At 38.2% G+C, this 26,887-nt stretch overlaps 1 protein-coding gene and 1 pseudogene across 8 annotated transcripts in view; both read left to right on the top strand.

The window, feature by feature from the left end:
* Positions 1–26,887, top strand: part of GRAMD1C (GRAM domain containing 1C) — a 145,468-nt gene that overhangs the window by 54,151 nt on the left and 64,430 nt on the right. For all 8 annotated transcript variants that reach the window (XR_013158527.1, XM_077118337.1, XM_077118333.1 and 5 more), the window contains one exon: positions 13,602–13,682. Coding sequence is in view for 7 of the 8 variants with exons in the window: in XM_077118337.1 (XP_076974452.1) it covers positions 13,602–13,682 (81 nt within the window). In the remaining variant the exon portion in view is untranslated. The remainder of the gene's footprint in view (positions 1–13,601; positions 13,683–26,887) is intronic.
* LOC143647855 (DNA-directed RNA polymerase II subunit RPB3 pseudogene) lies at positions 15,531–16,915 on the top strand (annotated as a pseudogene).

The raw sequence follows: 26,887 nt of genomic DNA, 5'->3' as shown, positions 1-26,887 counted from the left end.
ATTTCCCCAATTATCTTAATAATGTCCTTTATAGGAAGTAGACCGAAGTCAGAATTAAACATTACATTTAGTTGTCATGCTCTTTAATTTCCTTAGTCTGTAACAGTCCGTTAGTCTATCCCTGATATTTTTGTCCTTGACACTTTCAAAGATTACAGTGTCAGTTTTTTGTAGTCTGTCCCTCAATTTGTGTTCCCTGTGATTAAATTTAGATTATGCAGTTTTGGCAGGAGTAACATAGAAGTGATGTTGAATTTTTCCCATTGCATCCTATCAGCACATAATTTCAATTTATACCATTAATGGTGATATCATTCTGATGACTTGATTCAGGTGGTGTCTGCCAGGCTTTAATTTAAAGTTTGTCTATTTTTCTTTGTAATTAAGAAGCATTTTGTAATAGGGTACTTTGAAAATATGTAAAGTTACATATTTTTGTTGTCAAGCATTAAATTTATTCATTTATTTATGAACTCATAGTTTCTTATTTTATTCAATGAGTCATATTCCATTATTATCATTATATATTTTTATGCACAACGTGTTCCAAATTTGGCCAGTGGGAGCTCCTTCAAGCTGGTGCCTGTGTCCTTTTGACTATTCTCAGTATTTTTAAGCGTTTCCTTGTTTTTTGGTATGAGATGTTTCCAATTTTTCTTGCCCCAGAGTGGAAATCAGCCCTTTCTTTGAGGAATCCTTATTTCTTTTAGGGAAGATTGATATCTAGAAGCAGGTGTGTTCATTGCTGTTGGAGTGTCACTGTTCTTGGGCCCTCCAGACAGGCAGAATAAGGGAATATATATGTGTTTATAATTAAGCACCCATCCACACATATGTACACACTTATACTTCTGTATTTCCTTGTCTGTCTCTATATATTATAAACTGCAAATTGACACTGATAACTTTAATTCCAATCTGATATTTTACCGCAGAGTTGCACTCCACAGGGATGCCTGTGCTCTGACAGTCTGGACCAGCCTGTCTGCCGTATGTGTGATCACCCTCCTTACCCTGTTCGGGCTCTGAGTGTGCAGCATAAGACCACCCTCACTGACTTCACATTGTGCTGCCCTCTCCACATGGATGTCCCCCTCCTCTGCTCTGACTTTGGCATACCTTTATTTGCTGCTCTAGTGTGTGGCCACAGTCTTCTCTAAGCCTGGGCTTTGGCACCCCATTCCAGGCTACCCCTTGACATGGTTACTCTGCCTGGGCTCTGAATTGTACCTGTCCCTCATAACTTTCCTCACCTTGTTCTTGTTCCAACACCACACACCAAGCCATCACCATGTGGAGGCCTGTCTGGTTTGCCAAAGCTGCCAGAATGTAATATACCAGAAATGGAACAGCTTTTGAAAAGGGAATTTATTGCATTACAAGTTTACAGCTCGAAGGCCATAAATTTTTCCAAATAAAGCATCCAGGGAAAGGTACCTTGACTCAAGAAGGGCTGATAGGTCCAGAACACCTCTGTCAGCTGGGAAGGCACATGGCCGATGTCTGCAAGGATCTTTGGCTTTTGATTTCAAACAGCTTCCTCGGGGGCATTTACTTTCTGCATCTCCAAACGCCTGGGTGTTGTGTTTGCTCTGATGGCTCTGTTGGCTCTTTCCAAATGATTCCCTCTCAGAGGACTCTAATAAGCAACCCTAACTTGAATGAGTGGAGACACGTCTCCGTGGAAGCCACCTAATCAAAAGGTCCCACCTGCAGTTGGGTAGGTCACATCTCCATGGAAACAAGTTAATCAAAAAGATCCCACCCAACAATATTGAATGATGATTAAAGAACATGATTTTTCTGGGGTACACAACAGTTTCAAACTGGTACAAGGCCCTTCTTAACCCCATTTGGATTCTGCTCTGCACTGGACAGCCCTTTTATGTGGATGACTTTCTCATTTTTTTTGGTTCTGGCACCCTGCTTTGGGTTACTGCAGCTCTCTTGCCTCCACCCCCCAATGTGGATGCCTAATTTATTCTATTCCACCAATAGCTTTAGGGTAGAACTGTTCATGAAGGGAAGAGGAAGAACTAAAATACACTTAATTTTTAAGCTCACAATTAGTACATGTATACATATGTATTATTTTAAAAATCACCAAACAATTCTAACACTGTCTTCCATGTTCCAATCCTCAATCCCATTGTGTTTCTAGAGGCAACCGCTGTTATCAGTTTGGTATGTGTCTTCTTTCATTGCATTTATATATGCATATATAAATATGTACTTTCACTTTTTAAATTTTAAAGTAAAAATTGGGTTGTTTTTTTTAGCTCTCTCTTTTTTGAAACTTAAAATTATCCCTTGGTGTCACCTGTCAGCACACAATAGATAGACCTATCTCGGTTTCCTTAAGTGCTGTTTAGTATTTAATAGAATGAATGTACCATAGTTTTCTATACCATTATGTTATTTCCAGTGATATAAATCATCTTGCAGTGAACAGCCTGACTGTGCTTCCATGAGCTCATGTATGATTGTTTCTCATATATGTGAAAATATTTCGGGGTCAAGCATTTTAACTTTAATAATGATAATAACAACTGATATTTACAGAACACTTAATATATTCCAGCTACTGATTCAAGCCTTTATATGTATTTTCTCATTTCAGTACTCACAAAATCCGCTACTATAGTCTAATTTTGTGGACATGGGAACCAAAGAACAGGGAAGTCAAATGAGCCAAAGTTACAGAACTAACAAATGGTAGAGCCAGGACATGACTCCAAGCAGTTTAATTGCAGAGACCCTGGGCTTTACACAGTCACTGTGTTGATTCAGTAATCTGTTTTCTTATCACCATGGGGAAAATCTCTGCACTGTTAAATATTCATCCCTTCCATGTACTCCATGACTAAAGGAATGTTAACCATTTTTAGTTGTTTTAGGTTTAGAATATGTTCTGTGTCCCAGCAGTTCAGAGGTAATCCCCATCCTGAATTTCTCCCAAATTTAGAAGGTTATCAATTTATCTGAATATATATATTTAGAGAATTTGTAGGTTTACAGAAAAATCTTGGATGAAATACAGAATTCTCACATAACATCATATTATTACCACCCTGTATTAATGTGTTACATTTATTAAAATTGATGAAATTTTAATTGATGAAATAAAAACATGTATTTATTATTGTGCTTTTAACTATAGACCATGGTTTATCTTAGGGTTCACTGTGTTGTCCACTCCCATGGATTGTTTTAAAAATTTTTCATTCTGGTAACATATATACAACTTAAATTTCTCCTTTTAATTGCATTAAAATATATAATTCAGTATTGCTAGTTTATATTCAAAATGTTAATTTACATTCAATATTACTGTTGTCCTTTGCAATAAATTTCTATTATTCCAAGTGGAAAATGTGTACGGTTTAAGCATTAACTCTGTATTCCCTAGTCCAACTCCATTCCCTGGTGACCTATATTCTAGATTCTGACCTGTGAATTTGCTTATTCTAATTCTTTCATTATCAATAAGATCATATGATATTTGCTCTGTTGCATTTGCTTATTTCACTTATCATGTTGTCTTCAAGGTTCCTCCATGTTGTTGCATATATCTGAACTTTATTCCTTTTAATGGCTGAATAATAGTCTATTGTATATTGTTTCGACTTTCAAAAGCTGCGGGAGTGCAATGTACAAGAAATGGATTGGCTTTTACAAAAGGGATTTATTAGTCTACAGTTCTAAGGCCACAAAAATGTTCAAATTAAAGCATAAAGAGAAAGATACCTTGACTCTAAAGAAAGGCCAATGGCATAAGGGGTTCCTCCGTCACATGGGCGGGTACATGGTAACATCTGCTGGCCCTTCTCTCCTGCGGTTTCAAAATGGCTCTCAGCTCCTGTGGGTGTTTCTGGCTTTTCCTGGGATATTTTTTTCTTAGCTTCTGTAAACTCTCTTGCCTCTCCTAAAGGATTCCAGCAAGTGGATTAAGACCCCTTTGAATAGGTGGGGTCACATCTCCATGGAAACAACTTAAAAGGTTTCTCCTAACAATACGTCTGCCCTTACAAGATTTGATTAAAAGAACGTAGGCTTTTCTGGTGTACATAACAGATTTGTTCTAGTTTGCTAGCTGCTGGAATGCAATATACCAGAATCAGAATGGCTTTTAAAAGGGAAAATTTATTAAGTTGCTAATTTACTGTTCTAAGGCTATGAAATTGTACAAATTAAAGCAAGTCTATAGAAATGTCCAAATTAAGGCACCAGCAAGAGGCTACCTTTACTCAAGAAAGGCTGATGAAGTTTGGGGTTTTTCTCTCTATTGAAAAGGTACATGGTGAACATGGCGATGTCTGCCAGCTTCCTCTCCAGGCCTTCAGAAAGCTCCCCTGGAGGCATTCCTCCTCATCTCCAAAGGTATCTTGCTCTGTGGGCTCTCATGGTTCTCTCATCATTCTCTGGTGGCTCTCTTGCTTTTTCTAAAGTGCTTCCTCTTTTAAAGGATTCCAGTAAACTATTCAAGACCCACCTGGAATGGGTAGAATCACATCTCCCTCTAATCCAAATACCCACAATTGGGTGGGTCACATCTCCCATGGCGATAACTTAATCAAGAGATTCCAGTAACATAATTGTATAGGGATTAAAAGAAATAGTTGCTCCCACAGAATAGATCAGGATTAAAGTATGGCTTTTCTAGAGTACATAAATCCTTTTGAACCTGCACAGATGGATTATGCTTTTTGATCCATTCTGTCCATCTATATCTTTTAATTGGTGAGTTTAGGCCATTAACATTCAAAGTCATTACTGTAAAAGCAGTTCTTGATTCTACCACCTTGACCTTTTGTTTTTATCTGTCAGATCTGTATATTATTTTCCTTTTCTCTCTCGTTTCCTTTAAATTACCTATACTCATGTTCTTTAATTTTGTGTGCCCTCCTCCAGACCTCCCTTTCCTGTCTTTTTTTTTATCAGCTAACAGGGGCCCCTTTAGTATTTTTTGTAGGGCTGGTCTCTTGACTGGTTCTCTCAATCTTTCTTTGTCTTTGAAGATTTTAATCTCTCCCTCAATTTTGAAGGATAACTTGGATGGATAAAGAATTCTTGGTTGAAAGCCTTTATCATTTAGGCTCTTAAAAAATTGTACCACTGCCTTCTTGTTTCATGGTGCCTGTTGAGTAGTCTGAAGTCAGTCTTATGTGTTTTCCCTTATATTTAGTAGATTACCTTCTCGTGCTGCTTTCAGAACTTTCTGTTTCTCTTCAGTATCTGACAGTCTGATTAGTATGTGTCTTGGAGTGGACCTATTTGGAGTTTGCTGGGCCTTTTTGATTTGCATATTCTTTTCTTTTATAAGGGTTGGGAAGTTTTCTCTGATTGTATCTTTAACTAACTTTCCCAACCCTTTACTCTTTTCCTTCTTGGTCACCAATAATTCTTACACTTGTGTGCCTCTTGTTTTCCATCATTTCCCTAAGATCCAGTTGCATTTTTTCCATCTTTCTTGCCATTTGTTGTTTTGTATGCTCTAGTTCTGTTGTTCTGTCTTGTAACTCACTAATTCTTCCTTCTGCTTCTTCGAATCTGCTATCATGTGTCTCCAGTATATTTTTTATTTATCTAACCGTAGCTTTCATTTCTGTGAGGTCTGCCATTTTTCTATTTAACCTCCCGAATTCTTCTCCATACTCTTCTAGTGTCTTCCTGATATCCTTTATTTCTTTATAAATATCCTCAAGTTCCATATTCTGTGTCCCCTCTGGAATTTTGATTTGGTTGTTTGGCTGGGCCATTTCTGCTTGGATCTTCATGTATTTTGTGATTTTCTGTTGTTTGGGGCATTTGATTATCTTGATAAGGTTATTTTGCAAGTTTGTTTTCTTCACTCTTCTAAAGCTTTATATTTACTTAGTTTTTGCTGAATGTTTCCTTTTGTATTTTGTTGGTTATTCTCGTATTTTGCCAGCAAATGGCACACTTGAGTCTCCTCCTCCTTGGCCCCATCCCTCCTAACCAGAACAACTTGAGGTCGGCATGCTCAGTGTAGGGGCTGCTCTGCCAGGGGCAGCTGGCCGGTGAGTCTCTGCTGGGTAACCTTTCAACTCTGTTTGAAATCTCAGCCACTGACACTTTATTTTGTCTCATTTCTCTCTTCCCCCTTTTGGGTGAGGAGGTTTTCTCAATCCCTTGATTCTGAGTCCCAACTTATCTGGGATTTCTGTCCAACGTGCCAGGGAGGTTTATACCTCAGGGAGTCATGTTCCATGTAGAAAGGGGGAAGGCAGTGAGTTTGCTTGCCATGTTGGCTGAGAGAGAGAGAGGGAGGCCACATCTGAGCAACAAAAGAATTTCTCTGCGGGTAATTCTTATGCCTAATTTTAAGTAGGCTTAACCTATCCTTTGTGGGGATAGGTTTCATAGGAACAGACCCCAAGATCGAGGGCTCAGCCTATTGCTTCAGTTGTCCCCACTGCTTGCAACAATATCAGGAATTCTCCAAATGGGGAAGTTGAATTTTCCCTTTCTCCCCATTCCCCCAAGGGGACTTTGCAAATCCTTCTGTATTCACTTTTAAATCATTCTGGGATTTATTGTGGCATCACACTATCCTGGACAAACCTACAAAATCCCATGCCCTATTCAAGGTTCCATGTACTCATGGTGTTCAATTAAACTGCCCATATAAATTAAATTAGGAAATTCACTAGTCAAAATATAAACTTTGTACCAAATAAACATTTCTCATTTTAGTCTCACACAGAAGTTGATATTTTAAAATATGAATGACCATCCATTGGAAAGGCTTTTAAAAAGTGAAATTTATTAAGTTGCGAGTTTACAGTTCTAAGGCTGTGAAAATAAGGCAAGGCTATAATATAAGAGTGTCCAAATTAAGACATCCAGGGAAAGATACCTTGGCTCAAGAAGGCTGACATATCCAGAACACCTCTGTCAGCCAGAAAGGCACATGACGACATCTGGTAGCTTTCTCTTCTGGCTTGTTTCATGAAGCTTCCCCCAGGTTCATTTTCCTTCTTCGTCTCCAGAGTTCTCTGGCCGTGTGGACTCTATTGGTTCTGGTTGCTCTAAAGCTTTTTCTAAAATGGTTTCTTCTTAAAGGGCTCCAGTAAGCAGCTCCACTTTGAATGGTGGAGACACATCTCCATGGAATCCATATAATAAAGTTACCACCCACAATTGTGTAGGTCATATCTCCATGGAAACAATAAAAAGATTCCATCCAGCAATATTGAATGAGGATTAAAGGACATGGCTTTTTCTGTGATACATAATAGCTTCAAACTGGCACAGTCTCAAATGGGTTTGCTGGGTTACATGGTAGTTCTATACTTTAACTTTTGGACTGTCCTCCACAATGGCTGCCCCATATTCCATTCCCACCAACAATGAAGAAGTGTTCCTACTTTTCCACATCTTCTCCAAAACTTTTAATTTTCCATTTTTTGAATAGTAGCTAGTCTAGTGGGTATGAAATGGTATCTCATGTGGTTCTGATTTGCATTTCCTGAAGGCTAATGATGTTGATTGAGCACCTGTTCATGTGCTTTTTGGCTATTTTCATAACTTCTTTGGAGAAGCGTATATTTAAATCTTTTGTCCATTTTTAAATTAGGTTGTATGTCTTTTTGTTGAGTTGTAGGATTTCTTAATATATACTGAATGTTAAACCCTGATTGGCTATATGGTTTCCAACTATTTTCTACCATTGACTAGGTTGTCATTTTAATTTCATTATGAAGTCCTTTGATGCTCAAAAGTTTTAAATTTTGATGAGGTTCCATTTATCTGTTCTTTCTTTTGTTGCTTGTGTTTTGGGTGTAAAGTTTAGGAAACCATTGCCTAACAAAAGGCATTGAAGACACTTTCCTATGGTTTTCTCTAGGAGTTTTATAATTCTGATTCTTATATTTAGGTCTGTGATCCACATTGAGTTGATTTTTGTGTATGGTATGAGGTAGGGGTCCACCTCTATTCTTTTGCACCTGGACATCCAGTTTTCCCAGCACCATTTGTTGAAGAAACTATTCTTTCCCCATTGGCTTGTGGCTTGGCACCTTTTTCAAAAATCAGTTGGCCATAAACATGAAGGTTGATTTCTGAACCCTCAGTTTCATTCCATTGGTCTATATGTCTATCCTTGTCCCAGTACCATGCTGGTTTGTTACTATGGCTTTGTAAGCTTTGAGAGTACGTAGTGTGAGTCCTCCAACTTCTTTCTTCTTTTACAAAATGGCTTTGGATATTCAGGGCCCCTTGCCCTTTTATATAAGTTTGACAATTGGCATTTCCATTTCTACAGTGAAGGCTGTTGGCATTTTGATTGGAATTGCATTGAATCTGTAAGTCACTTTGGGTTGAACTGACATCTTAATAATATTTAGTGTTTCAATCCATGAACATGGAATGTCTTTCCGTTTATTTAAGTCTTCTTTGACATCTTTTAGCAAAGTTTTATAATTTTATGTATATAAGTTCTTTACATCCTGGGTTAGATTTATGCCTAGATATTTCATTCTTCTGTTGGCCCTTGTAAATGGAACATTTTTCTTGAGTTCTTCCTCAGATTGTTCATTACTAGCATATATAGAATTATATATGCTAGTAATATATAGAATTGCTAATTTTTGCATATTGATCTTGTGCTCTGCCATTCTTAGTTCCAGTAGCTTTCTTGTGGATTCTTTTCCAGATTTTCTGTAGTAGGATCATGTCATCTGTAAATAGGGAGAGTTTTGTTTCTTCCTTTCTAATTTAGATGTCTTTCACTTCTTATTCTTGCCTAATTGTTCTAGAACTTGCAGTATAATGTTGAATAACAGTGTGACGCTTACAGATACCACCATCCACTGTCATAGATCCCTGCCTGTAGCCATGGTCAACCCCACCGTGTTCTTCAATATTGCTGTCGATGGCGAGCCCTTGGCCTGTGTCTCCTTCAAGCTGTTTACAGACAAACTACAAAGACAGCAGAAAAATTTTGTGCCCTGAGCACTGGGGAAAAAGGATTTGGTTATAAGAGTTCCTGTAATCATAGAATTATTCCTGAGTTTATGTGCCAGGGTGGTGACTTCACACATCATAACTGCACTGGTGGGCATATGGGTCCTTGTATCCTGCCCATGGCCAATTCTGGACCTGACACAAATGGTTCCCAGTTTTTCATCTGCACTGCTAAGACTGAGTGGTTGGATGGCAAGCACATGGTCTTTGGCAAGGTGAAAGAGGGCATGAATATTGTGGAAGCCGTGAAATGCTTTGGGTCCAGGAATGACAAGACCAGCAAGAAGATCACCATCACTGACTGGGGGAAATCTAATAAATTTGATTTGTGTTTTGTCTTAACCACCAGACCTTCTGTACCTCAGGAGAGCATCCCACCTCTCCTCATCTGCCTCAGTATCCTATTGTGCTCTTGCTGCAGTTCTTTGGGTTCTATGCTGTCTCTTTCCAAGTCTAGCTGGGTTGCAGTTAAGTTTATGATTATGAAATAAAAACTTAAAAAAAAAAAAACAATGGTGACAGTGGACATCCTTGTCTTATTCCTGATTTTAGCAGAACAGCTGTCAGTCTTTCACCATTGACTATAATGTTGGCTGTGGTTTTTTCATATATGCCCTTTATTATGTTGAGGAAGTTTTCTTGTATTCCTATGTATGCTGGTTTGAAACTGTTGTGTACCCTAGAAGAGCCATGTTCTTTAATTTGATTCAGTATTGCTGGGTGGGATCTTTTGATTAGGTGGTTCTCATGGAGATGTGTCTCCATCCATTCAAGGTGGGGTTGCTTACTGAAGTCCTTTAAGAGGGAACCATTTTGGAAAGAGCTTCAGAGCTGACACAGACAAGAGATCTTTGGAGATTCAGAAGGAAAACACCCCCGGGGAAGCCTTTTGAAATGAGAAGGCTGGAGAGAAAGCTAGCAAATGTCACCATGTGCCTTCACAGCTGACAGAGAAACCCCAAATGTCATCGGCTCTTTCTTGAGTCAAGATATGTTTGCTTGGATACCTTAGTTTGGACATTTTATACCCTTAGAACTGAAAACCTGCAACTTAAATTCCCTCTGTAAAAGCAGTTCCATTCCTGGCATATTGCATTCCAGCAGCTTTAACAAACTAATATACTATGTTTCTGTGTTTTTTTCAAGAGATGCTGTATTTTGTCAAAGACTTTTTCTGCATCAGTTGAGATGATCATGTGGTTTTATTCCTTCATTCTGTTAATGCGATGTTTCACATTAATTTCCTTATGTTGAACCACCCTTGCTCCCCTGGGATTAATCACACCTGATCATGATGTATGGTTCTTTTGATGTGCTGATGTACTCAGATAGTACAGACCCCAGTCAGATTTTCCCAGACTGGACTGGCCTCCTCTTAGAAGGAAAGAGTCACCTGCATCAGCTTTCCCTGAGGCTGAGACCCAGCGGGTTGACAAACTTTCCTATGAAGCCTCAGGACTCTTATGTTTTTCCTAGCCTGCTCAGTATGTGGTGCTTGTCTGCTTGTGGCTTCCCACCAACATAACATGATGCAGTGCCTTTAGCTTCAGTAGACTCTCCCTGCTGTGGTGTGGTTGAGACAGAGGAGAGATTGTGGGCTGGCTCTAATTGCTTCAGTTTTCCAGTCCCTAGGGTCTGAATTTCTTGAGGGAGGGATTCCACTTGAGCTGGGCCCCACCCCTCTCCTGGGGAAGGCATAGCCTCCAGGAAATTAACTCCTTTCACCTGACCAGCTACTTTGTCTCTTAGACAAGCTTAATTCTACCCTTGCCTGGGGAAGGTGGAGCCTGAGAAGCCTTGTTGTTCTATCTAATGAACTGTTAAGTAGTAGAAACAAAGCAAAAAATAAAAAATCCTTTTCAGAGTAGGAACTCCATTCCTTGGGTTTGCTTATCAAAAATTTAAGTTGGTACATTGCTTTATGTATCTCCAGACTCTACATGTCCCCCCTTTTTTTAGGGTCTAGCCCTTTTCACGTATTTTGTGTTGCCCAATCCAAAAATCCTCTGTTTTATACTTTTTTTTTCCCATCAGCCCATGTCCACTTTCTGCTGCAGCAAAAACTCCTAGTACCTTTAACTCTTATTCCAGGTTTATCTGACCTGGGGGCCTATTTTTAGTAGTCAGAATTTGTGAATTACTTCTGCAATTGGAGTTTGGTTGAGCTAAGCCCCTCCTGCTGATAAAGTCTCTTTCCTTTCCCTTTTGGGAACCAGGCTGCTGTGCCCTTGGGGGAGAGGCACCAGCCTTCGCAGCTTGGGGGACTGACAGTTCTGTGTGGGGTCACAGCTGGTCCAGCTTGTCCAGACTGGTGTATACTGTGTGTCCAGTCACTGATGTGGCCCCAGCAGTTTTCTGTACTGTTCCTGGCTATTTACTAGCTGTTCTGGAGGATAAACTAGATTCCACACCTCACTAAGCTACCATCTTGGGGTTCTCTCCATTTTTTTTTGGATATGTATAGCCAGTTCTCCAAGCACCATTTGTTGAAGTTGTTCCACTCCACTGGTACAACTGATCTGTCCCAGTTATGTTGGCTTGACCACCTTATCAAAGATCAATTGTCAGTAGATGAGAAGGCCTATTTCTGAACACTTAAATAGATTCCATTGGTTAGTATCTCTATCTTTATGTCAGTACCATGCTGTTTTGACTACTGTAGCTTTGTGCTATGCTTTAAAGTCAGGTAGTGTGAGATTTCCTGCTTCATTTTTCTTTCTCAAAATATTTTTAGCTATTCGTGGCACCCTGCTTTTCCACATAAATTTAATTATTGTTTTTTTCTGTTTTTGTAAAGTAAGTTGTTGGGATTTCAATTGGTATTGCTTTGAATCTATAAATCAATTTGGGTAGAATTGGCAAGTTTATTTAATATTCCAATCCAGGAACATGGTCTTTCCTTCCATTTATTTACATTGTCCTTGATTTCTTTTAGCAGTGTTTTGTAGTTTTCTGTGTATAGGTCTTTTATGTCCTAGGTTAAATTTATTCCAAAGTATTTGATTCTTTTGTTTGCTATTGTAAATGGAATATCTTCTTGTTTTCCTCCTCAGATTGCTCACTACTGATTTTTTGTGTGTTTATATTATATCCTGCCTCTTTGCTATATTTGTTTATTAGCTTTAGTAGCTTTGCTGTCGATTTTATGGTATTCTGCATAGAGGATCATGTCATTTGCAGAGAAAGTTTTACTTCTTCCTTTCCCACTTGGATGTCTTTTACTTCTCTTTCTTACCTAATTGCTCTAGCTAGAACCTCCAGCAAAATTTTGAATAATAATGGTGATAGTGGGCATCCTTGTCTTCTTTTGATTTTAGAGGGAAAGCTTTAAGTGTTTCTCCTTTGTTTTGATTTGCTAAACCTAATGGAATGCAATGGCTTTCAAAAAGGGAATTTATTAAATTTCATGTTTACATTTCTAAGACCATAAAAATGCCCAAACTAAGGCACCTAGAGAAAGATACCTTGACTCAAAAAAACCTGTTGGGTCAAAACCCCTCTCTCAGCTGGTAAGGCACGTGGCTGGCATCTGCTGGTCCTTTGCCTTCTGATTTCAGATGGCTTCCCCAGGGGCATTTACTTTCAGCATCTCCAAACATCTAGGTCTTATGTTGACTCCATTGCCTCTGTTGGCTTTGTTGGCTCTGGAGCTTTTTCCTAAATGGTTCCCTGTTAAAGGACTCTAGTAAGGGACCCAACTTGAATGGGTAGAGACTCATCTCCATGGAAACCACCTAACCAAAGATCCCACCCACAATTGGATGGATCACATCTCTAGGGAAACAACTTAATAAAAAAGATCCCAACAATGTTGAGTAAAGATTAAAGAACATGGCTCTTTTCTATGGTACTCAGCAGTTTCAAACCTGCACATCCATTGAGTGTGATGTTAACTGTGTGGGCTTTTTATATATTCCCTTTATCATGTTTAGGAAATTTCCTATTCTCATTCATTGAATTGTTTTCATCAAGAAAGTATGTTGAATTTTGTCAAGTGCCTTTTCTGCATCAATCGAGACGATCACGTGTTTATTCCCCTTTGCTATATTAATGTGGTATATTACATTAATTAATTTTCTTGTGTTGAACCACTTTTTCATACCTTGAATAAAACCCACTTGCTTATGGCGTGCTATTATTTTAATGTGTGGCTGAATTTTACTTTCATGTATTCTATTGAGGATTTTTGCATGTTTATTTCATTAAAGAGATTGGTCAGTTATTTTCTTATCTTGTAGTATCTTTGTCTGGCTTTGGTATTAGAGTGATGTTGACTTCATAGAATGAGTTAGGTGTATTGCTTTTAATAGTTAAACTGTGAGAACATAAATAGCTACTTATTTCAAGCCCTTTTCTGTAGTAAATATTGACAAAATTGTGTTTGCTGTTAGATAGTATTTGTTGAAGATAATTTTTACAGATACTTTTTTTCCTGCACAAATAACGTGGTTTTCTTCTATTATTGCACAAATTAAATGAAAACAGTAAATAAGGTAGGCAGTTGTGACCTAGTAATTTGTTTTGACCATAGCAAGTTCCTAGTAGACCTTCACGACTGTTTCTTTGCCCTCATTTCCATGACACTAAATCTGTCCTATTATTTTTCTTTGCAGTTTTTCTTTACATCTTTTGGTGCCAGGGATAGAAGTTACCTCAGTATTTTTAGGTTGTGGCAGAATGTACTATTAGACAAGGTAAGTGTTCAAGGCAAATGCTTATTATAACTTTCCAGTGTATACCTAAATGGTATTTATGAATTGAAGAGCTAATTTTTATTTTCCTGTACTTAGTTTGTTTTAAATTTTTAAACTTTTTGGATACATGGGTTGGAAAGTGGACCTGGGCCTCCTGCATGGCAGGTGAACATTCTACCGTTGAACCACCTCTGCACCCCTCCTATACTTAATTTTGACTAGTATATTCAAATCTCATGACTGGAAGCAAACAACATCTATAGTTATAAGTTAAGATAATTTTAATTACAGGACAACCACCAGCTTTTTTTTTTTTAGTATTTTTCCACCAGGAAAATAATTTTTAAAATATAATAAAAGTAACAACAAGGGATTTTATATGGAATGCTAGAAAATATCTATTTAATACGCAAAAAAAGACATCATGGGAGGAATAGAGGCACAGAGAACACATAAGACATTTAGAAAACGAGTAGCAAAATGGCAGACATTATGTTAAATTATTAAACGTAAATGGATAATGCATTCAAATTAAAGGGCATGTTTTTTAAACTATATTAAAAGAAAAAACATGATCTAACTATATGCTGTCTACAGGAGACACACTTTAGATTTAAAGGAACAAATAGGTTGAAAAGCAATGGGATGGAAAAAATATACCATACAAATGGTAATCAAAGAGAGCTGTACTGGCTAGACTCTACTTAAGATACTTTAGACTTTAAGACAAAACTGTTACTGGAGACAAAGAAAGCCCTTATATAATAATGAAAGAAGTAATCCATGAAGATGATACAACAATTATAAACATCATGTACACTTAGCAGCAGAGTCCTAAAATAGTGAAACAAAGACTCACAGAACTGAAGGGAATCCTTAAGTTGAGAGCTCTCATTTTAGCAAGAAACCAACAACTGCTACCACAATCTACACTTAGTTATGCATTGGATCTGAGTGTCCTCCAAACATCACATTTGCTTTTATCACATGTGACTAAGGTGAAATATGTCCTTGGAAAACAAATCCATCGGTGGAACTTATAAAATTCAAGGTTACAGATGAGCGAAGTAGAAACAAATCTGAGCTTCAATGAAAAAGAAACAGAATTTTCTGAGGGGGGATAAAAAAGGGGAATAGATCCAAGATATTTCTGAGGTTACAAGAGTCAAGAAATGCTCCGTCCTTTAACCGTGAGTAAAATGTAACTGCCTTAAAAGATCCTGATGTCACTTGTGGTCTTGATGTATGCATATGGATTATCACTATCTTTATATTATTCAGGTGTTCATATTGCTTGGTTACCTTTTATATTGAATATGCAATTTTTTATTTCAAGTGGCCACTACATTCTCATTTTAATAAATAGTACAGTGGTGGTTGCTGCTCTATACTAAGATAAGAATCATCATTTAAACATATACTGTGTGTTGGATAATATTCAGAACTTATGGAAATTGAATATGAGCTCTCAGTTTTAAAACTGTCCCACTGAAATTTTAAACACTCTAGGGTTCACCCAGAAAAGTAACTAGGAAAAAAGGTGAAAGTATTTTTTCCTGAATTCTCTTTGGGCTCTTTGAGGAAACAATGTTTTTTTTAGCATATTAATATCTATCACAGCAATAACAACCATTGTTTATGAGGAATTAAGTTCTAGGCACACTCCTAGTTTACTGTATATAATGCTTACTGTACATTATGTCTATAAATTTTACAAGCTTAGTTTGCCTTCTAGTTTTTAAAGTGATAAAGCCACATTGATTAGCTTTCTTGATCTTGTGCAATGCTATAAAAAAAGTAGAGAAAAAATCTAGAATCCATAAAATATTACAGAATCTTGGGGGCGAAATGCCATCCGCCAACCAGCCCACGGTGCGAATCACCGAGCTCATGGACAAGAATGTCAAGTTCATCATTGAGAATACGGGCCTGGCGGTGGCTAATTCTATTCGGAGGGTCCTCATCGCCGAGGCTTGGATTGATTCCCCTCACAAGTGATGACATTGTGGAAAAGCTACAGAACTCCCAGGACTGCACGTGTGAAGAGTTCTGCCCCAAGTGCCCAGTGGAGTTCACGCTTGATGTGCGGTGCAATGAAGACCAGACTCATCACATCACATCTCGAGACCTCATCTCCAGCAGCCCCCGGGTTATTCCAGTGACGTCACGGAGCAGAGACAATGACCCCAATGACTGTGTGGAGCAGGACGACATCCTCATCGTCAAGCTCAGAAAGGGGCAAGAGCTGAGACTTCGAGCCTATGCCAAAAAGGGTTTTGGCAAGGAACGTGCCAAGTGGAACCTTACTGCAGGGGTGGCTTTTGAATATGGTCCAGACAATGCCCTAAGGCACACAGTATACCCCAAGCCAGAGGAATGGCTAAAGAGTGAGTACTCAGAACTGGATGAGGATGAGTCACAGGCTCCTTATGACCCCATCGGCAAGCCGGAGAGGTTTTACTACAATGTGGAGTCCTGTGGTTCTCTGCGCCCTGAAACCATTGTCCTCTCAGCCCTATCTGGATTGAAGAAGAAGTTGAGTGATTTACAGACCCATTTAAGCCATGAGATCCAGAGTGACGTGCTGACCATAAACTAACTGCAGCGCGCCTGTTTCAGCAAAAAGGGGGATCCAAGCCAGCAGCTGGATTTCAGGTCTCTCCTGTGACTCTTCTAGCTTTTGAGATCTAGACTGCCGTTGCTTAGACTTCTTGGCAGGGCATCAGTACCAACCAGAAAGGAAGCATGGGGAAAGGTGGGCCCTTTCCAGATTTTCTTGGCCACAGATAGATTACTGGGATGCCACTGGTATTTGAGGAAAGACAGTATTTTAGAAGACATTAAGCATCCGTGGCCCCCGCCTGCTAAATGTCAGTAATGCTCCCTGGAAACCAAAATATCCCTTCCACCCTGTTTCCTAATATGCCCTTGGGGGCAATCCTGCTTCCCTGTGGAGAATCACAGGGCTGGACTGCTCTTCTCCTAAAAAGGTCATCCCAACTCTTTAGACTCTATCTGTTCAGAAGTTTTCACAGTTGTACCATAGGTTTCTGTTGTTTTTGTTGTAGGACTAGGTGCTGAAACCCTCGTTCAGGCTGCCTACAAAGCCTTCAAGTCCTTTGCTCAGGGCCAGCTTGATGCATCACTCTGATCTCCAAATGTCCCTAATTTGAGAGGCCATCCTTTGGGATAGTGTTAGGCCTGGCTATCCCTTCTACCCCCAAAATAAATGCAGTATTTCATTGTCTACTCATCAGTTATGACCTCCTTCACCGCCAAGGGCCTGATTATTTACTTTGGTGGGAAGACAAAGGTTCCCTCCCCCATATTTTGTTTCTCTTTAATGAAAATGTCTGGCCATGACCCCTTAGTACTGTCTCTAGTAAATTAGGCTACCTGGCAGGGGAAGCCTGCAGAAAACTTGAGATTCAGTACAGAAAGGAAGGGATGTTTATTGATTAACAGTAATTGTCTTTTTAAAAGTTTTTATTTTTGGCAATAAAGAGCACAACATAAAAAAATTACAGAATCCTATAAAAAACTTATAATTTGAGTAATTCATTATATATATTCAAAATATTTTTATAATGGAACAACTGCTGTCGAATGCAGTTTGGCGGTTCCTCAGGAAGCTAAGTGTAGAATTGCCATATGATCTGGCAATACCATTGCTAGGTATCTATTCAGAGGACATGAGGACAAGGACACAAATGGACATTTGCACACCAATGTTTATAGCAGCATTATTTACAGTTGCCAAGAGATGGAATCAGCCCAAATGTCCTTCACCAGACCAGTGGCTAAACAAGTTGTGGTATATACATATGACGGAATATTACGCAGCTATAAGACAGAATAAAGTTATAAAGTATGTAACAACATGGATGGACCTTGAGGACATTATGCTGAGTGAGATTAGCCAGAAACAAAAGGGCAAATACTGTATGGTCTCACTGATATGAACTGACATTAATGAATGAACTTGGAGAATTTCAGTTAAGAACAGAGGCCATCAGGAGATAGAAATATGGTAGTGTTATAGTTTGCTAGCTGCCGGAATGCAGTGTACCAGAAACAGAATGGCTTTTAAAGAGGGAAATTTAAGAAGTTGCTAGTTTACAGTTCTAAGGCTGAGAAAATATCTCAATTAAAGCAAGTCTATAGAAATGTCTAATCTAAGGCATCCAGGGAAAGATACCTTGGTACAAGAAGGCACATGGTGAAAACAGCCAGGTTTTCTCTCTCAGCTGGAATGTCACATGGTGAACATGGCGTCATCTGCTAGTTTTCTTTCCTGGCTTCCTGTTTTATGAAGCTCCTCAGGAGGCGTTTTCCTTCTTCATCTCCAGAGGTCACTGGCTGGTGGACTCTGCTTCATGGTGCTACAGCATTCTCTGCTCTCTCCAAATCTCTCACTTTCTCCAAAATGTTTCCTCTTTATAGGACTCCAGAAACTAATCAAGACCCATCTGAATGGGTGGAGACACGCCTTCAGCTAATCTAGTTTAACAACCACTCTTGATTAAATCACATCTCCAGGGGGATTATCTAATTACAGTTTCAAACATACAATGCTGAATAGGGATTAGAAGAAACGGTTGCCTTTACAAAATGGAATTAGGATTAAACATGGCTTTTCTAGGGTATATACATCCTTTCAAACTGGCACAGGTAGGTATTGGGATACAGATTGTGCAACAGGACTGATTGTAAAAATTCAGAAATGGATAGCACAATACTTCCTAATTGTAGCACAATAATATTAGTACACTGAATGGAGTGAATGTGAGAATGATGGAGGGAGTAGGGCTGGGGGCACAAATGAAACCAGAAGGAAAGATAGATGATAGAGACTGAGATGGTATAATCTAGGAATGCCTAGAGTGTACAATGACAGTGACTAAATGTACAAATTAAAAAATGTTTTTTCATGAAGAACAAAGGAATGTCAGTATTACAGTGTGTTAAAAATAGATGGTAATTCATATTTTAAAACTTTAACTTATGTGTGAGACTAAAGCAAAAAATGTTGATTTGGTACAAAATTTATATTTTGACTAGTGTATTTCCTAATATAACTTATATGGACAGTTTAATTGAACACCAAAAATACATGGAACCTTGAATAGGGCATGAGATTTTGAAGGTCCAATGTGATGCCTCAATAAATCCCAGAGTGATTTGAACAGTGAATAAAAATAGTATTTGCAGCGTCCCCTTGGGGGAATGGTGGGAAAGGGGGAAAATTCAACCTCCCCATTTGGAGATCTCCTAATATTTTCCAAGCAGTGGGGACAACCAAATCAATAGGCTGAGCCCTCAATCTTTGGGTTTGTTCATATGAAACTTATCCCTGCAAAGGATAGACTAAGCCCACTTAGAATTAGGCCTAAGAATCACCCCCCAGAGAACCTCTTTTGTTGCTCAAATGTGGCCTCTCTCTCTCAGCGAACATGACAGGCAAACTCACTGCTCTCCCCATCTCTACCTGGGACGTGACTCCCAGGGGAATTATCCTCCCTGGCAATGTGGGACAGAAATCCTAGAATGAGCTGACACTCAGCATCAAGAGATTGAGAGAAACCTTCTTGACTGAAAGGGGTAAGAGAGAAATGAGACAAAATAATGTGTCATTGGCTGAGCGATTTCAAACAGAGTCAAGAGGTTATCCTGGAGGTTATTCTTATGTATTATATAGATATCCCCTTTTTAGATTAAGGTGTATTAGGCTAGAGGGAAGTGCCTGAAACTGTAGAGCTGTATTCCAGTAGCCATGTTTCTTGAAGATGATTGTATAATGATATCAGTTTCGCAAAATTTATTGGGGCATCACTGTGTGATTGTGAAGATCTTGTGTCTGATGCTCCTTTTATCTACAGTATAGACAGATGAGTAAGACATGGATTAAAAATAAATAAATAATAAGAGGAACAAATGTTAAAATTAAAAAATACATATATTGGGTAGATGGAAGTACTAGTGGTCGATGAAAGGGAGGGAGGGGTAAGGGGATGGTGTGTATGAGTTTTTTCTTTTTATTTATTACTCTGGAGTGATGCAGATGTTCTAAAAAATGATCATGGTGATGAATATACAATTATGTAATGATATTGTGAGCCATTGATTGTACACCATGTATGGAATGTTTGTATGTTAAGAATTTATGTGCTTGTACATTGTTGTATCAGTAAAAAAATTAAAAAATATATATTTTTATGACATTTTAAATTCAGACTATTATATTTGTATTTATATTACTTGTAATTAGGGAATCTGAGAATAAAAGTAAATTTGTGTTAGTTCTGCTTACTTCCTGTAAGAGAAGGCCTTAAAAACAAAGAAAATTAATCTACAGAGAATAGATTATTCAGGAAAATCCAAGATAGCTGGTTAGGGTGAGGCTGGGCCCACTTATCTCCCAGGAAACCTACTAGGGAACAGGCAGAAACTGTCTGAAACAACGGTTCTGGGATTCTAGATATTGAGGCCAGTGCTGTGCAACATCCAGGAAAGTGTGGGACACAGAGATGAAGAGGCTTCAGTGAGCGATCATGAGTAACCCCCTTCAGCCCTGCCTCATGGGACCCATCCCAAGCTCTTAGAAAGTTCTAGGGTAGCTAGTCCTTGGCAGGTTAGTGGCTGCAGACGGAGAGAGCCACAGAGGTCCACTTTCCAAGAACAGGATGGCACATGGTTTAGCCTTGTTCCAACTTTTGGCCAGCAAATTTGGACTGCTGGGGCCTTCAGCTTCAACCTGCCTGGCCCAGTGCTGGTATGCCATTGTATGGATCCAGCAGAGAGCTAAAAAAGTCCTGCTTTCCAAGGACTGAGGGGAATAGGTTGCTGAAAGAGCACCATCTGATGGCAGATGCAGAACTTTTACCTTCTGGAAGATGTCAACAGGCTTTTGGGTGAAGAGGGCCATATGCTTGGCAGGCCAGGAAACTGCACACTTGGGGAGTAGAATTAAAAGCTGTTTGGTGTTTTCACCTGACTCACTCCCTTAGGCCCTGTGGAACTGGTCCCCTTTGTGGGTCCCTGGCCCAGCCCTGGTTGGGTAATACTGTGAACCATATGTCAAATCAAAGAAGAGCATTAACACAAACCCAATCAACACCAAAGTCTTTGGCAAGAGAGAATTCAACTTTCAGAACAAACTCACCAAGATAATCCAATGCCCAGACATCAGTAAAAAATTACAAGCTATACTAAGAAGCAGAAACATATGGTTCAGTCAAAGGAGTAAATAAAAAGTAGGAGGAGATACAGAATTTGGAACAACTAATCAATGATGTTCAAACAAATCCCTAAACCAATTCAAGGAAATGGCTAAAGAGAGAAAGAATATTAAGATGACACTGGGTGAATATAAAGAAGAATTTGAAAACATACAAAGAAAAATAGCAGATCTTATGGTAATGAAAGGTACAATAGATGAAATAAAAAATATACTAAAGGCAGATTTAAAGAAGCAGAAGAAAGGGTAAACGAGCTGAAAGAGCACCTAAATACAGATGGATAAAAGAACAGATAGATAAATGAATGGAAAAAAATGAGCAGGATCTCAGGGAATTGATGGACAATATAAAGTGCACAAATATTCTTGTCGTGGGTGTCCCAGAAAAAGAAGAGATGGGAAAAGGGGCTGAAAAACTCCCAACTCTTATGAAAGACATAGATAATGATGTCCAAGAAGTGCAGTGTGCTTCAAACTGAATAAGTCCAAAAAGACCTACTTCTAGACCTATATTAATCAGATTGCCAAATGGCAAAGAGAAGGAGAGAATTCTGAAAGCAGCTAGATAAAAATGATTCATTATATACAAGGGTTGCCCAATAAGAGTAACACTGATTACTCATCAGAAACTATGGCGGTAAGAAGGCACTAGTACGATATATTTAAGATACTGGAAAAGAAAAACTTCCAGCCAGGAATTCTCTATCTGGGAAAACTGTCCTTCAAAATAAGGGAAAGTTTAAAATAGTCACAGATAAACAGAAGGTGAGAGAATGTGTTAATGCAAGGCCTGCCCTATGAGAAATACTAAAGGGAGTCCTGTACACTGAAAGGAAAATGCAGGAGAGAGTGGTATTGGAAGAGAGTGTAGAAATGAGGATTTTCAGTAAGAGTAACTAAAAGGGTAAAAAGAGAAATAAGATGCGGCATATAAAAAGCAAAGGAAGAAATAGCTGAAGTAAGTACTGCTGTTACAATAGTGTGTTTGTCAGGGTTCTCTAGGGAAATAGAACCAACAGGAGATACCTGTAAATAGTATGAGGTTTTATAAAAGAGTCTCACGCAACTGTGAGGATACACGAGTACAAATTCCATAGTGCAGGCTACAAGCTAGCACTCTGATGAAGGTCTTCAGTGAATCCCCAGGAGAAGCTGATTGGCTGAGGTAGAGATAAAAGTTCTCTTTTCTTATTGCTGAAGCTATCACTTCCCTCTAAAACCTTCAACTGATTAAGTTAAACATCTGTCATTGCAAATGCCACTCCCCTTAGCTGACTGCAGATGTAATCAGGTATAGATGCAATCAACATAATGATAATTTAAGTCTATGAAATGTCTTAGCAACAAATAGGCTATGTTTGCTTGATGATAACTAGGCATCATCACATGGGCAAGTTGATAACATGAACCTAACCATTATAATTAAACACTGAATCTTAATGGATTAAACTCCCCAGACAAAAGACACGGACTGGTAGAATGGACAAATAAGACACCCCAGCTATTTACATGCTGTCTACAAGAGACTCACCTTAGACCCAAGAATACAAATTGGTTGCAAGTGAGAGGCTGGGAAAAGGTATTTCACGCAAACAGTATTAAAAAAAAAAAATAGCTGGGGTAGCTATTTTAACATTGGACAAAATAGACTTTTAGTCAAAACTGTTATAGGGGACAAAGATGGATAATATATATTAATAAAAGGGGCAGTCCACCAAGAAGGAGTAGCAATCATCAATATATATATGCATCTAACCAGGGTACCCAAAAAATGTGACAAACACCAGCAAAACTGAAGGGAGAAATAGCTTTATCGACAATAACAGTTGGAGACTTCAATATACCACTCACATCAATAGAACATGTAGACAGAGGATCAATAAGGAAGCAGAGAACTTCAGTATTTTGAGAAATAAACTAAACCTAAGAGACATGTACAGTACAATGCACACCAAAACAGCAGAATATACATTTTTCTTAAGTGCTCATGGATCATTCTCCAGGATAGACCATATATTGGCTCACAAACAGGTCTTAATAAGTTAAAAAAAATCAAAATTATACAAAGCACCATCTCTGATTATAATGAAATGAAACTGGAAATCAACAATAGGCAGAGAACTGAAAATGCACAAATTTGTGAAGGTCAAATGACATACTCTTAAACATCACTGGGTCAAAGAAGAAATTGCAAGAGAAATAGGTAAATATCTTGAGACAAATGAAAATGATAACTATATATTAAAACTCATAGGATGCAGTGAAGGTGGTGCTGAGATACATAATACTGGTAGGGTATGAGATCAATATGCAAAAAATCAGTGGTGTTTCTATACAGGAGTTATGAGCAACCTGGGAGGAAATAGGGAAAAAATCGCTTTTACCCTAGTGACTAAAAGAATCAAGTATCTATGAATAAACTTAATCATGGATGTAAAGGATCTGTATTCAGAAAACTACAAAGCATTGGTAAAAGATATCAAAGAAGACCTAAATAAATGGAAGGACATTCCATGTTCATGGATGGGGAAACTAAATAAATTATCAGTTCTACCCAAATTTATTTGCAGATTCAGCACGATGCCAATCATAATTCCAGCAGCCTACTTTGCAGAATTGGAAAACCCAATTACCAAATTTATTTGTTAGGATTAGGGGCCCTAAATAGCCAAAAACATCTTGTAAAAAAAAATGCATTTGAGTGTATCTCATTTCCTAACTTTAAAGCATATTACAAAGCTTTAATGCTATTTAATGCTGTTGTGCCATTATAATGGTACTAACAGCATGATATTGGCATAAAGATAGACATATTGACCAATGAAATTGAACTGAGTTCAGAAATAGACCCTCACATCTCTGGTCAGTTGATTTTTTGGGAGGGAGGGGAGTTGCATGGTCCGGGAATTCAACCCTGGTCTCCCACATGGAAGGCGAGCATTCTACCACTGAGCCACCTTTGGTCAATTGATTTTTTTGTGTGTGTGGGCAGGCATGGGGAATTGAACCCAGGTCTCCCACATGGCAGGTGAGAACTCTGCCTCTGATCCACCATTGCCCGCCCATCAGTTGATTTTTGACAAGGTTATAAAGTCCATCCAACTGGGACAGAGCAGTCTCTTCAACAAATGGTGCTGAAAGAATTGGATATCCATATCCAAAAGAATGAAAGAGGCTCCTGTCTCACACCTTACGTAAAAGTTCATTCAAAATGGACTAAAGACCTAATTATAAAAGCCAGAACTATAAAACTAGAAAAAACTGTAGGAAAGCATTTTTCAAGATCTTATGGTAAGAGGTAATTTCTTAGACCTTACACCCAAAGCACAAGCAAGGAAAGAAAAAATGGATAAATGGAAATAAAACCCTAGCAAAAAAAAAAAGATAAATGGGACCTCCTCAAAATTGAGTAAGTTTATGCTTCAAAGGTCTTTGTCAAGAGTGAAAATGTAGTCTACTCAATGGGAGAAGATATTTGGGACTCATGTTTCTGGTAAGGGCTTAATATCTGGGCTGTATAAAGAGATTCTACAACTCCATGATAAAAAGTCAATCAACCCAATTTAAAAATGGGGAAAAGACTTGAATAGACATTTTTCGAAAGAGGATATACAAATGACTAAAAAGCACGGGAAAAGATGTTCAACATTCTAGCTATTTGGGAAATGCAAATCAAAAATGCAATGAGATATTTCATCCCTACTAGAATGGCCACTGTTAAAAAAATAAGAAGTATTGCAGTGAATGTGGAGAGATTGGAACACTCATTCACTGCTTGTGGGAATGTCAGGTGGTGCTGTGGAAGACAGTGTGATGATTCCTCAGGAAACTAAGTATAGAACTGCCATATGATTGGCAATACTCCTGCTAGGTATATACACAGAAGAACTAAAAGCAGGGACATGTACCGACATTTGCTCATCGGTGTACATAATGGCATTATTCACAGTTGCCAAAAGATGGAAGCAACCCAAGTGTTCATCAGTTGATGAATGGATACACAAAATGTGGTATATACATACAATGGAATATTATTCGGCTTTAAAAAGAAATGAAGTCCTGAAGCATGAGACAGCATGAATGAACCTTGAGAATATTGTATTATGTGAAGTAAGTCAGACAAAAAAGCACAAGTATTGTATGACCTCACTAATACAGATGATATATAACTAGTAAACTCATGGTGTTAATATCTAGAATATAGGTTAACAGAGGGTAGAATGAAGGCAGAAAATGGAGAGCTGATGCTTCATTTGTGAGGAATTTGTAATAAGATTGTAAAGGTTTGTATAATGGATAGAGTGATAGAAGCATGATTCAGTGAGTATAATGAGCAGCAATAAAGAATGGCTGCGATTGTGGTTGAAAGAAAGTTTAGGTTGGTGTATGTCACTAGAAGGAACATCAGAAGATGAAACATGGGACTATAAAGCATATTGAACCCTCTTGTGGTTGAAAATGTCTTAGAATTAGTTGTAATGAAAGCATAACTTTGAATATACTGAAAAACATTGATTATACACTTTAGATGGATTGTAAGGTATGTGAATTTATCTTAATAAAACTGCTTTAGAAAAACAACAATTACACCACTTTATATTCCCACCAGCTATGAATGAGTGTTCCTATTTCTCCATATTGTCTCCGAAACTTGTAGTTTTCTGTGTTTTTTGTTTTTTGTTTTAAATAGTGGCCATTTTAGTGGATGTGAAATGATATCTCATTGTGGTTGTGATTTGAATTTCCTCATGTGGTTCCTGGCAATTTGTATACTTTCCTTGGAGAGATATCTGTTCAACTGTTTTATCTATTTTTTTTTTCACATGGGCAGGCACTGGGAATCGAACCCGGGTCCTCTGGCATTACAGGCAAGCATTCCTACCTGCTCAGCTACTATGGCCGGCCCTTATCTATTTTTAAAATGGATTATTTGTCTTTTTGCTGTTAAGGTGAAGGATTTCTTTATATATTTTAGATATTAATCCTTTTTCAGATATGTGGTTTCCAAATACTTTTTCCTCTTGTATAGGTAGTTTTACTTTTATTATAAAGTCCTTTGAGAACCAAAAGTTTTAAATTTTGATGAGGTCCTATTTATATATTTTTTCTTTTGTTGCTTGTGATTTTGGGTGTAATGTCTAAGAAACCATTGCCTAGCTCAGGGTCCTAAAGATGCTTCCCTACATTTTCTTCTAGGAGTTTAATAGTTCTGTTAGACTTATATAAAGTATTTGATCCATTTTGAGTTGATTTTTTATATATGATTTGAAGTAGAGGATCCTCCTTTTCATTTTGCAATTGGAGATCTAGTTTTCCCAGAACCATTTGTTGAAGAGACCGTTTTATTCTCGTTGAGTGGACTTGGCACCTTTGTCAAAAATCAGTTGGCCATAAATGTGAGGGTTGATTTCTGAACTGTCAGTTTGACCATATGTCTAGGTCTTTGTGCCTGAACAATGCTGTTTTGATTACTTTGGCTTTGTAATAAATTTTAAGATGGGAAGTATGAGTCTTCTAACTCTTTTTTTTTTTTTTTACTTCTGCTTTAGTTTCTTGGCTGCTAAAATAAATACACATACAATGGGTTGGCTTAACAACAGGGATTTATTGGCTCATGGTTTCAGAGACTGGAAGGCGTGATTCCTCTTGGTGTCAGTATCTTCTGGCTGACTAGCAATCTTTGGGGATACTTGGCTTTTTGGTCACAGACAAAATGGAGAAATAGGAACACTCATTCATTGCTGGTGGGAATATAAAGTGGTGTAGTCACTGTTGTTTTTCTAAAGCAGTTTTATTGAGATAAATTCACATACCTTACAATCGATCTAAAGTGTATAATCAATGTTTTCCAGTATATTGGTCGCATGGTCTTCTTTCTCTTCTGGTTTCCTTTGAGTTCCACCATCTGGCTTCTACTTGTGGCTGCTCCTCGTAGCTTCTCTTTGTCTCTGTCTGAATTTCATTTTAC

Source organism: Tamandua tetradactyla, chromosome 10 (genome assembly GCF_023851605.1).
Source record: "Tamandua tetradactyla isolate mTamTet1 chromosome 10, mTamTet1.pri, whole genome shotgun sequence".
NCBI classification, from domain to species: domain Eukaryota; kingdom Metazoa; phylum Chordata; class Mammalia; order Pilosa; family Myrmecophagidae; genus Tamandua; species Tamandua tetradactyla.
The sequence above is the reverse complement of the archived record's forward strand: the minus strand, read 5'-3'. Positions and strand labels throughout refer to the sequence as shown.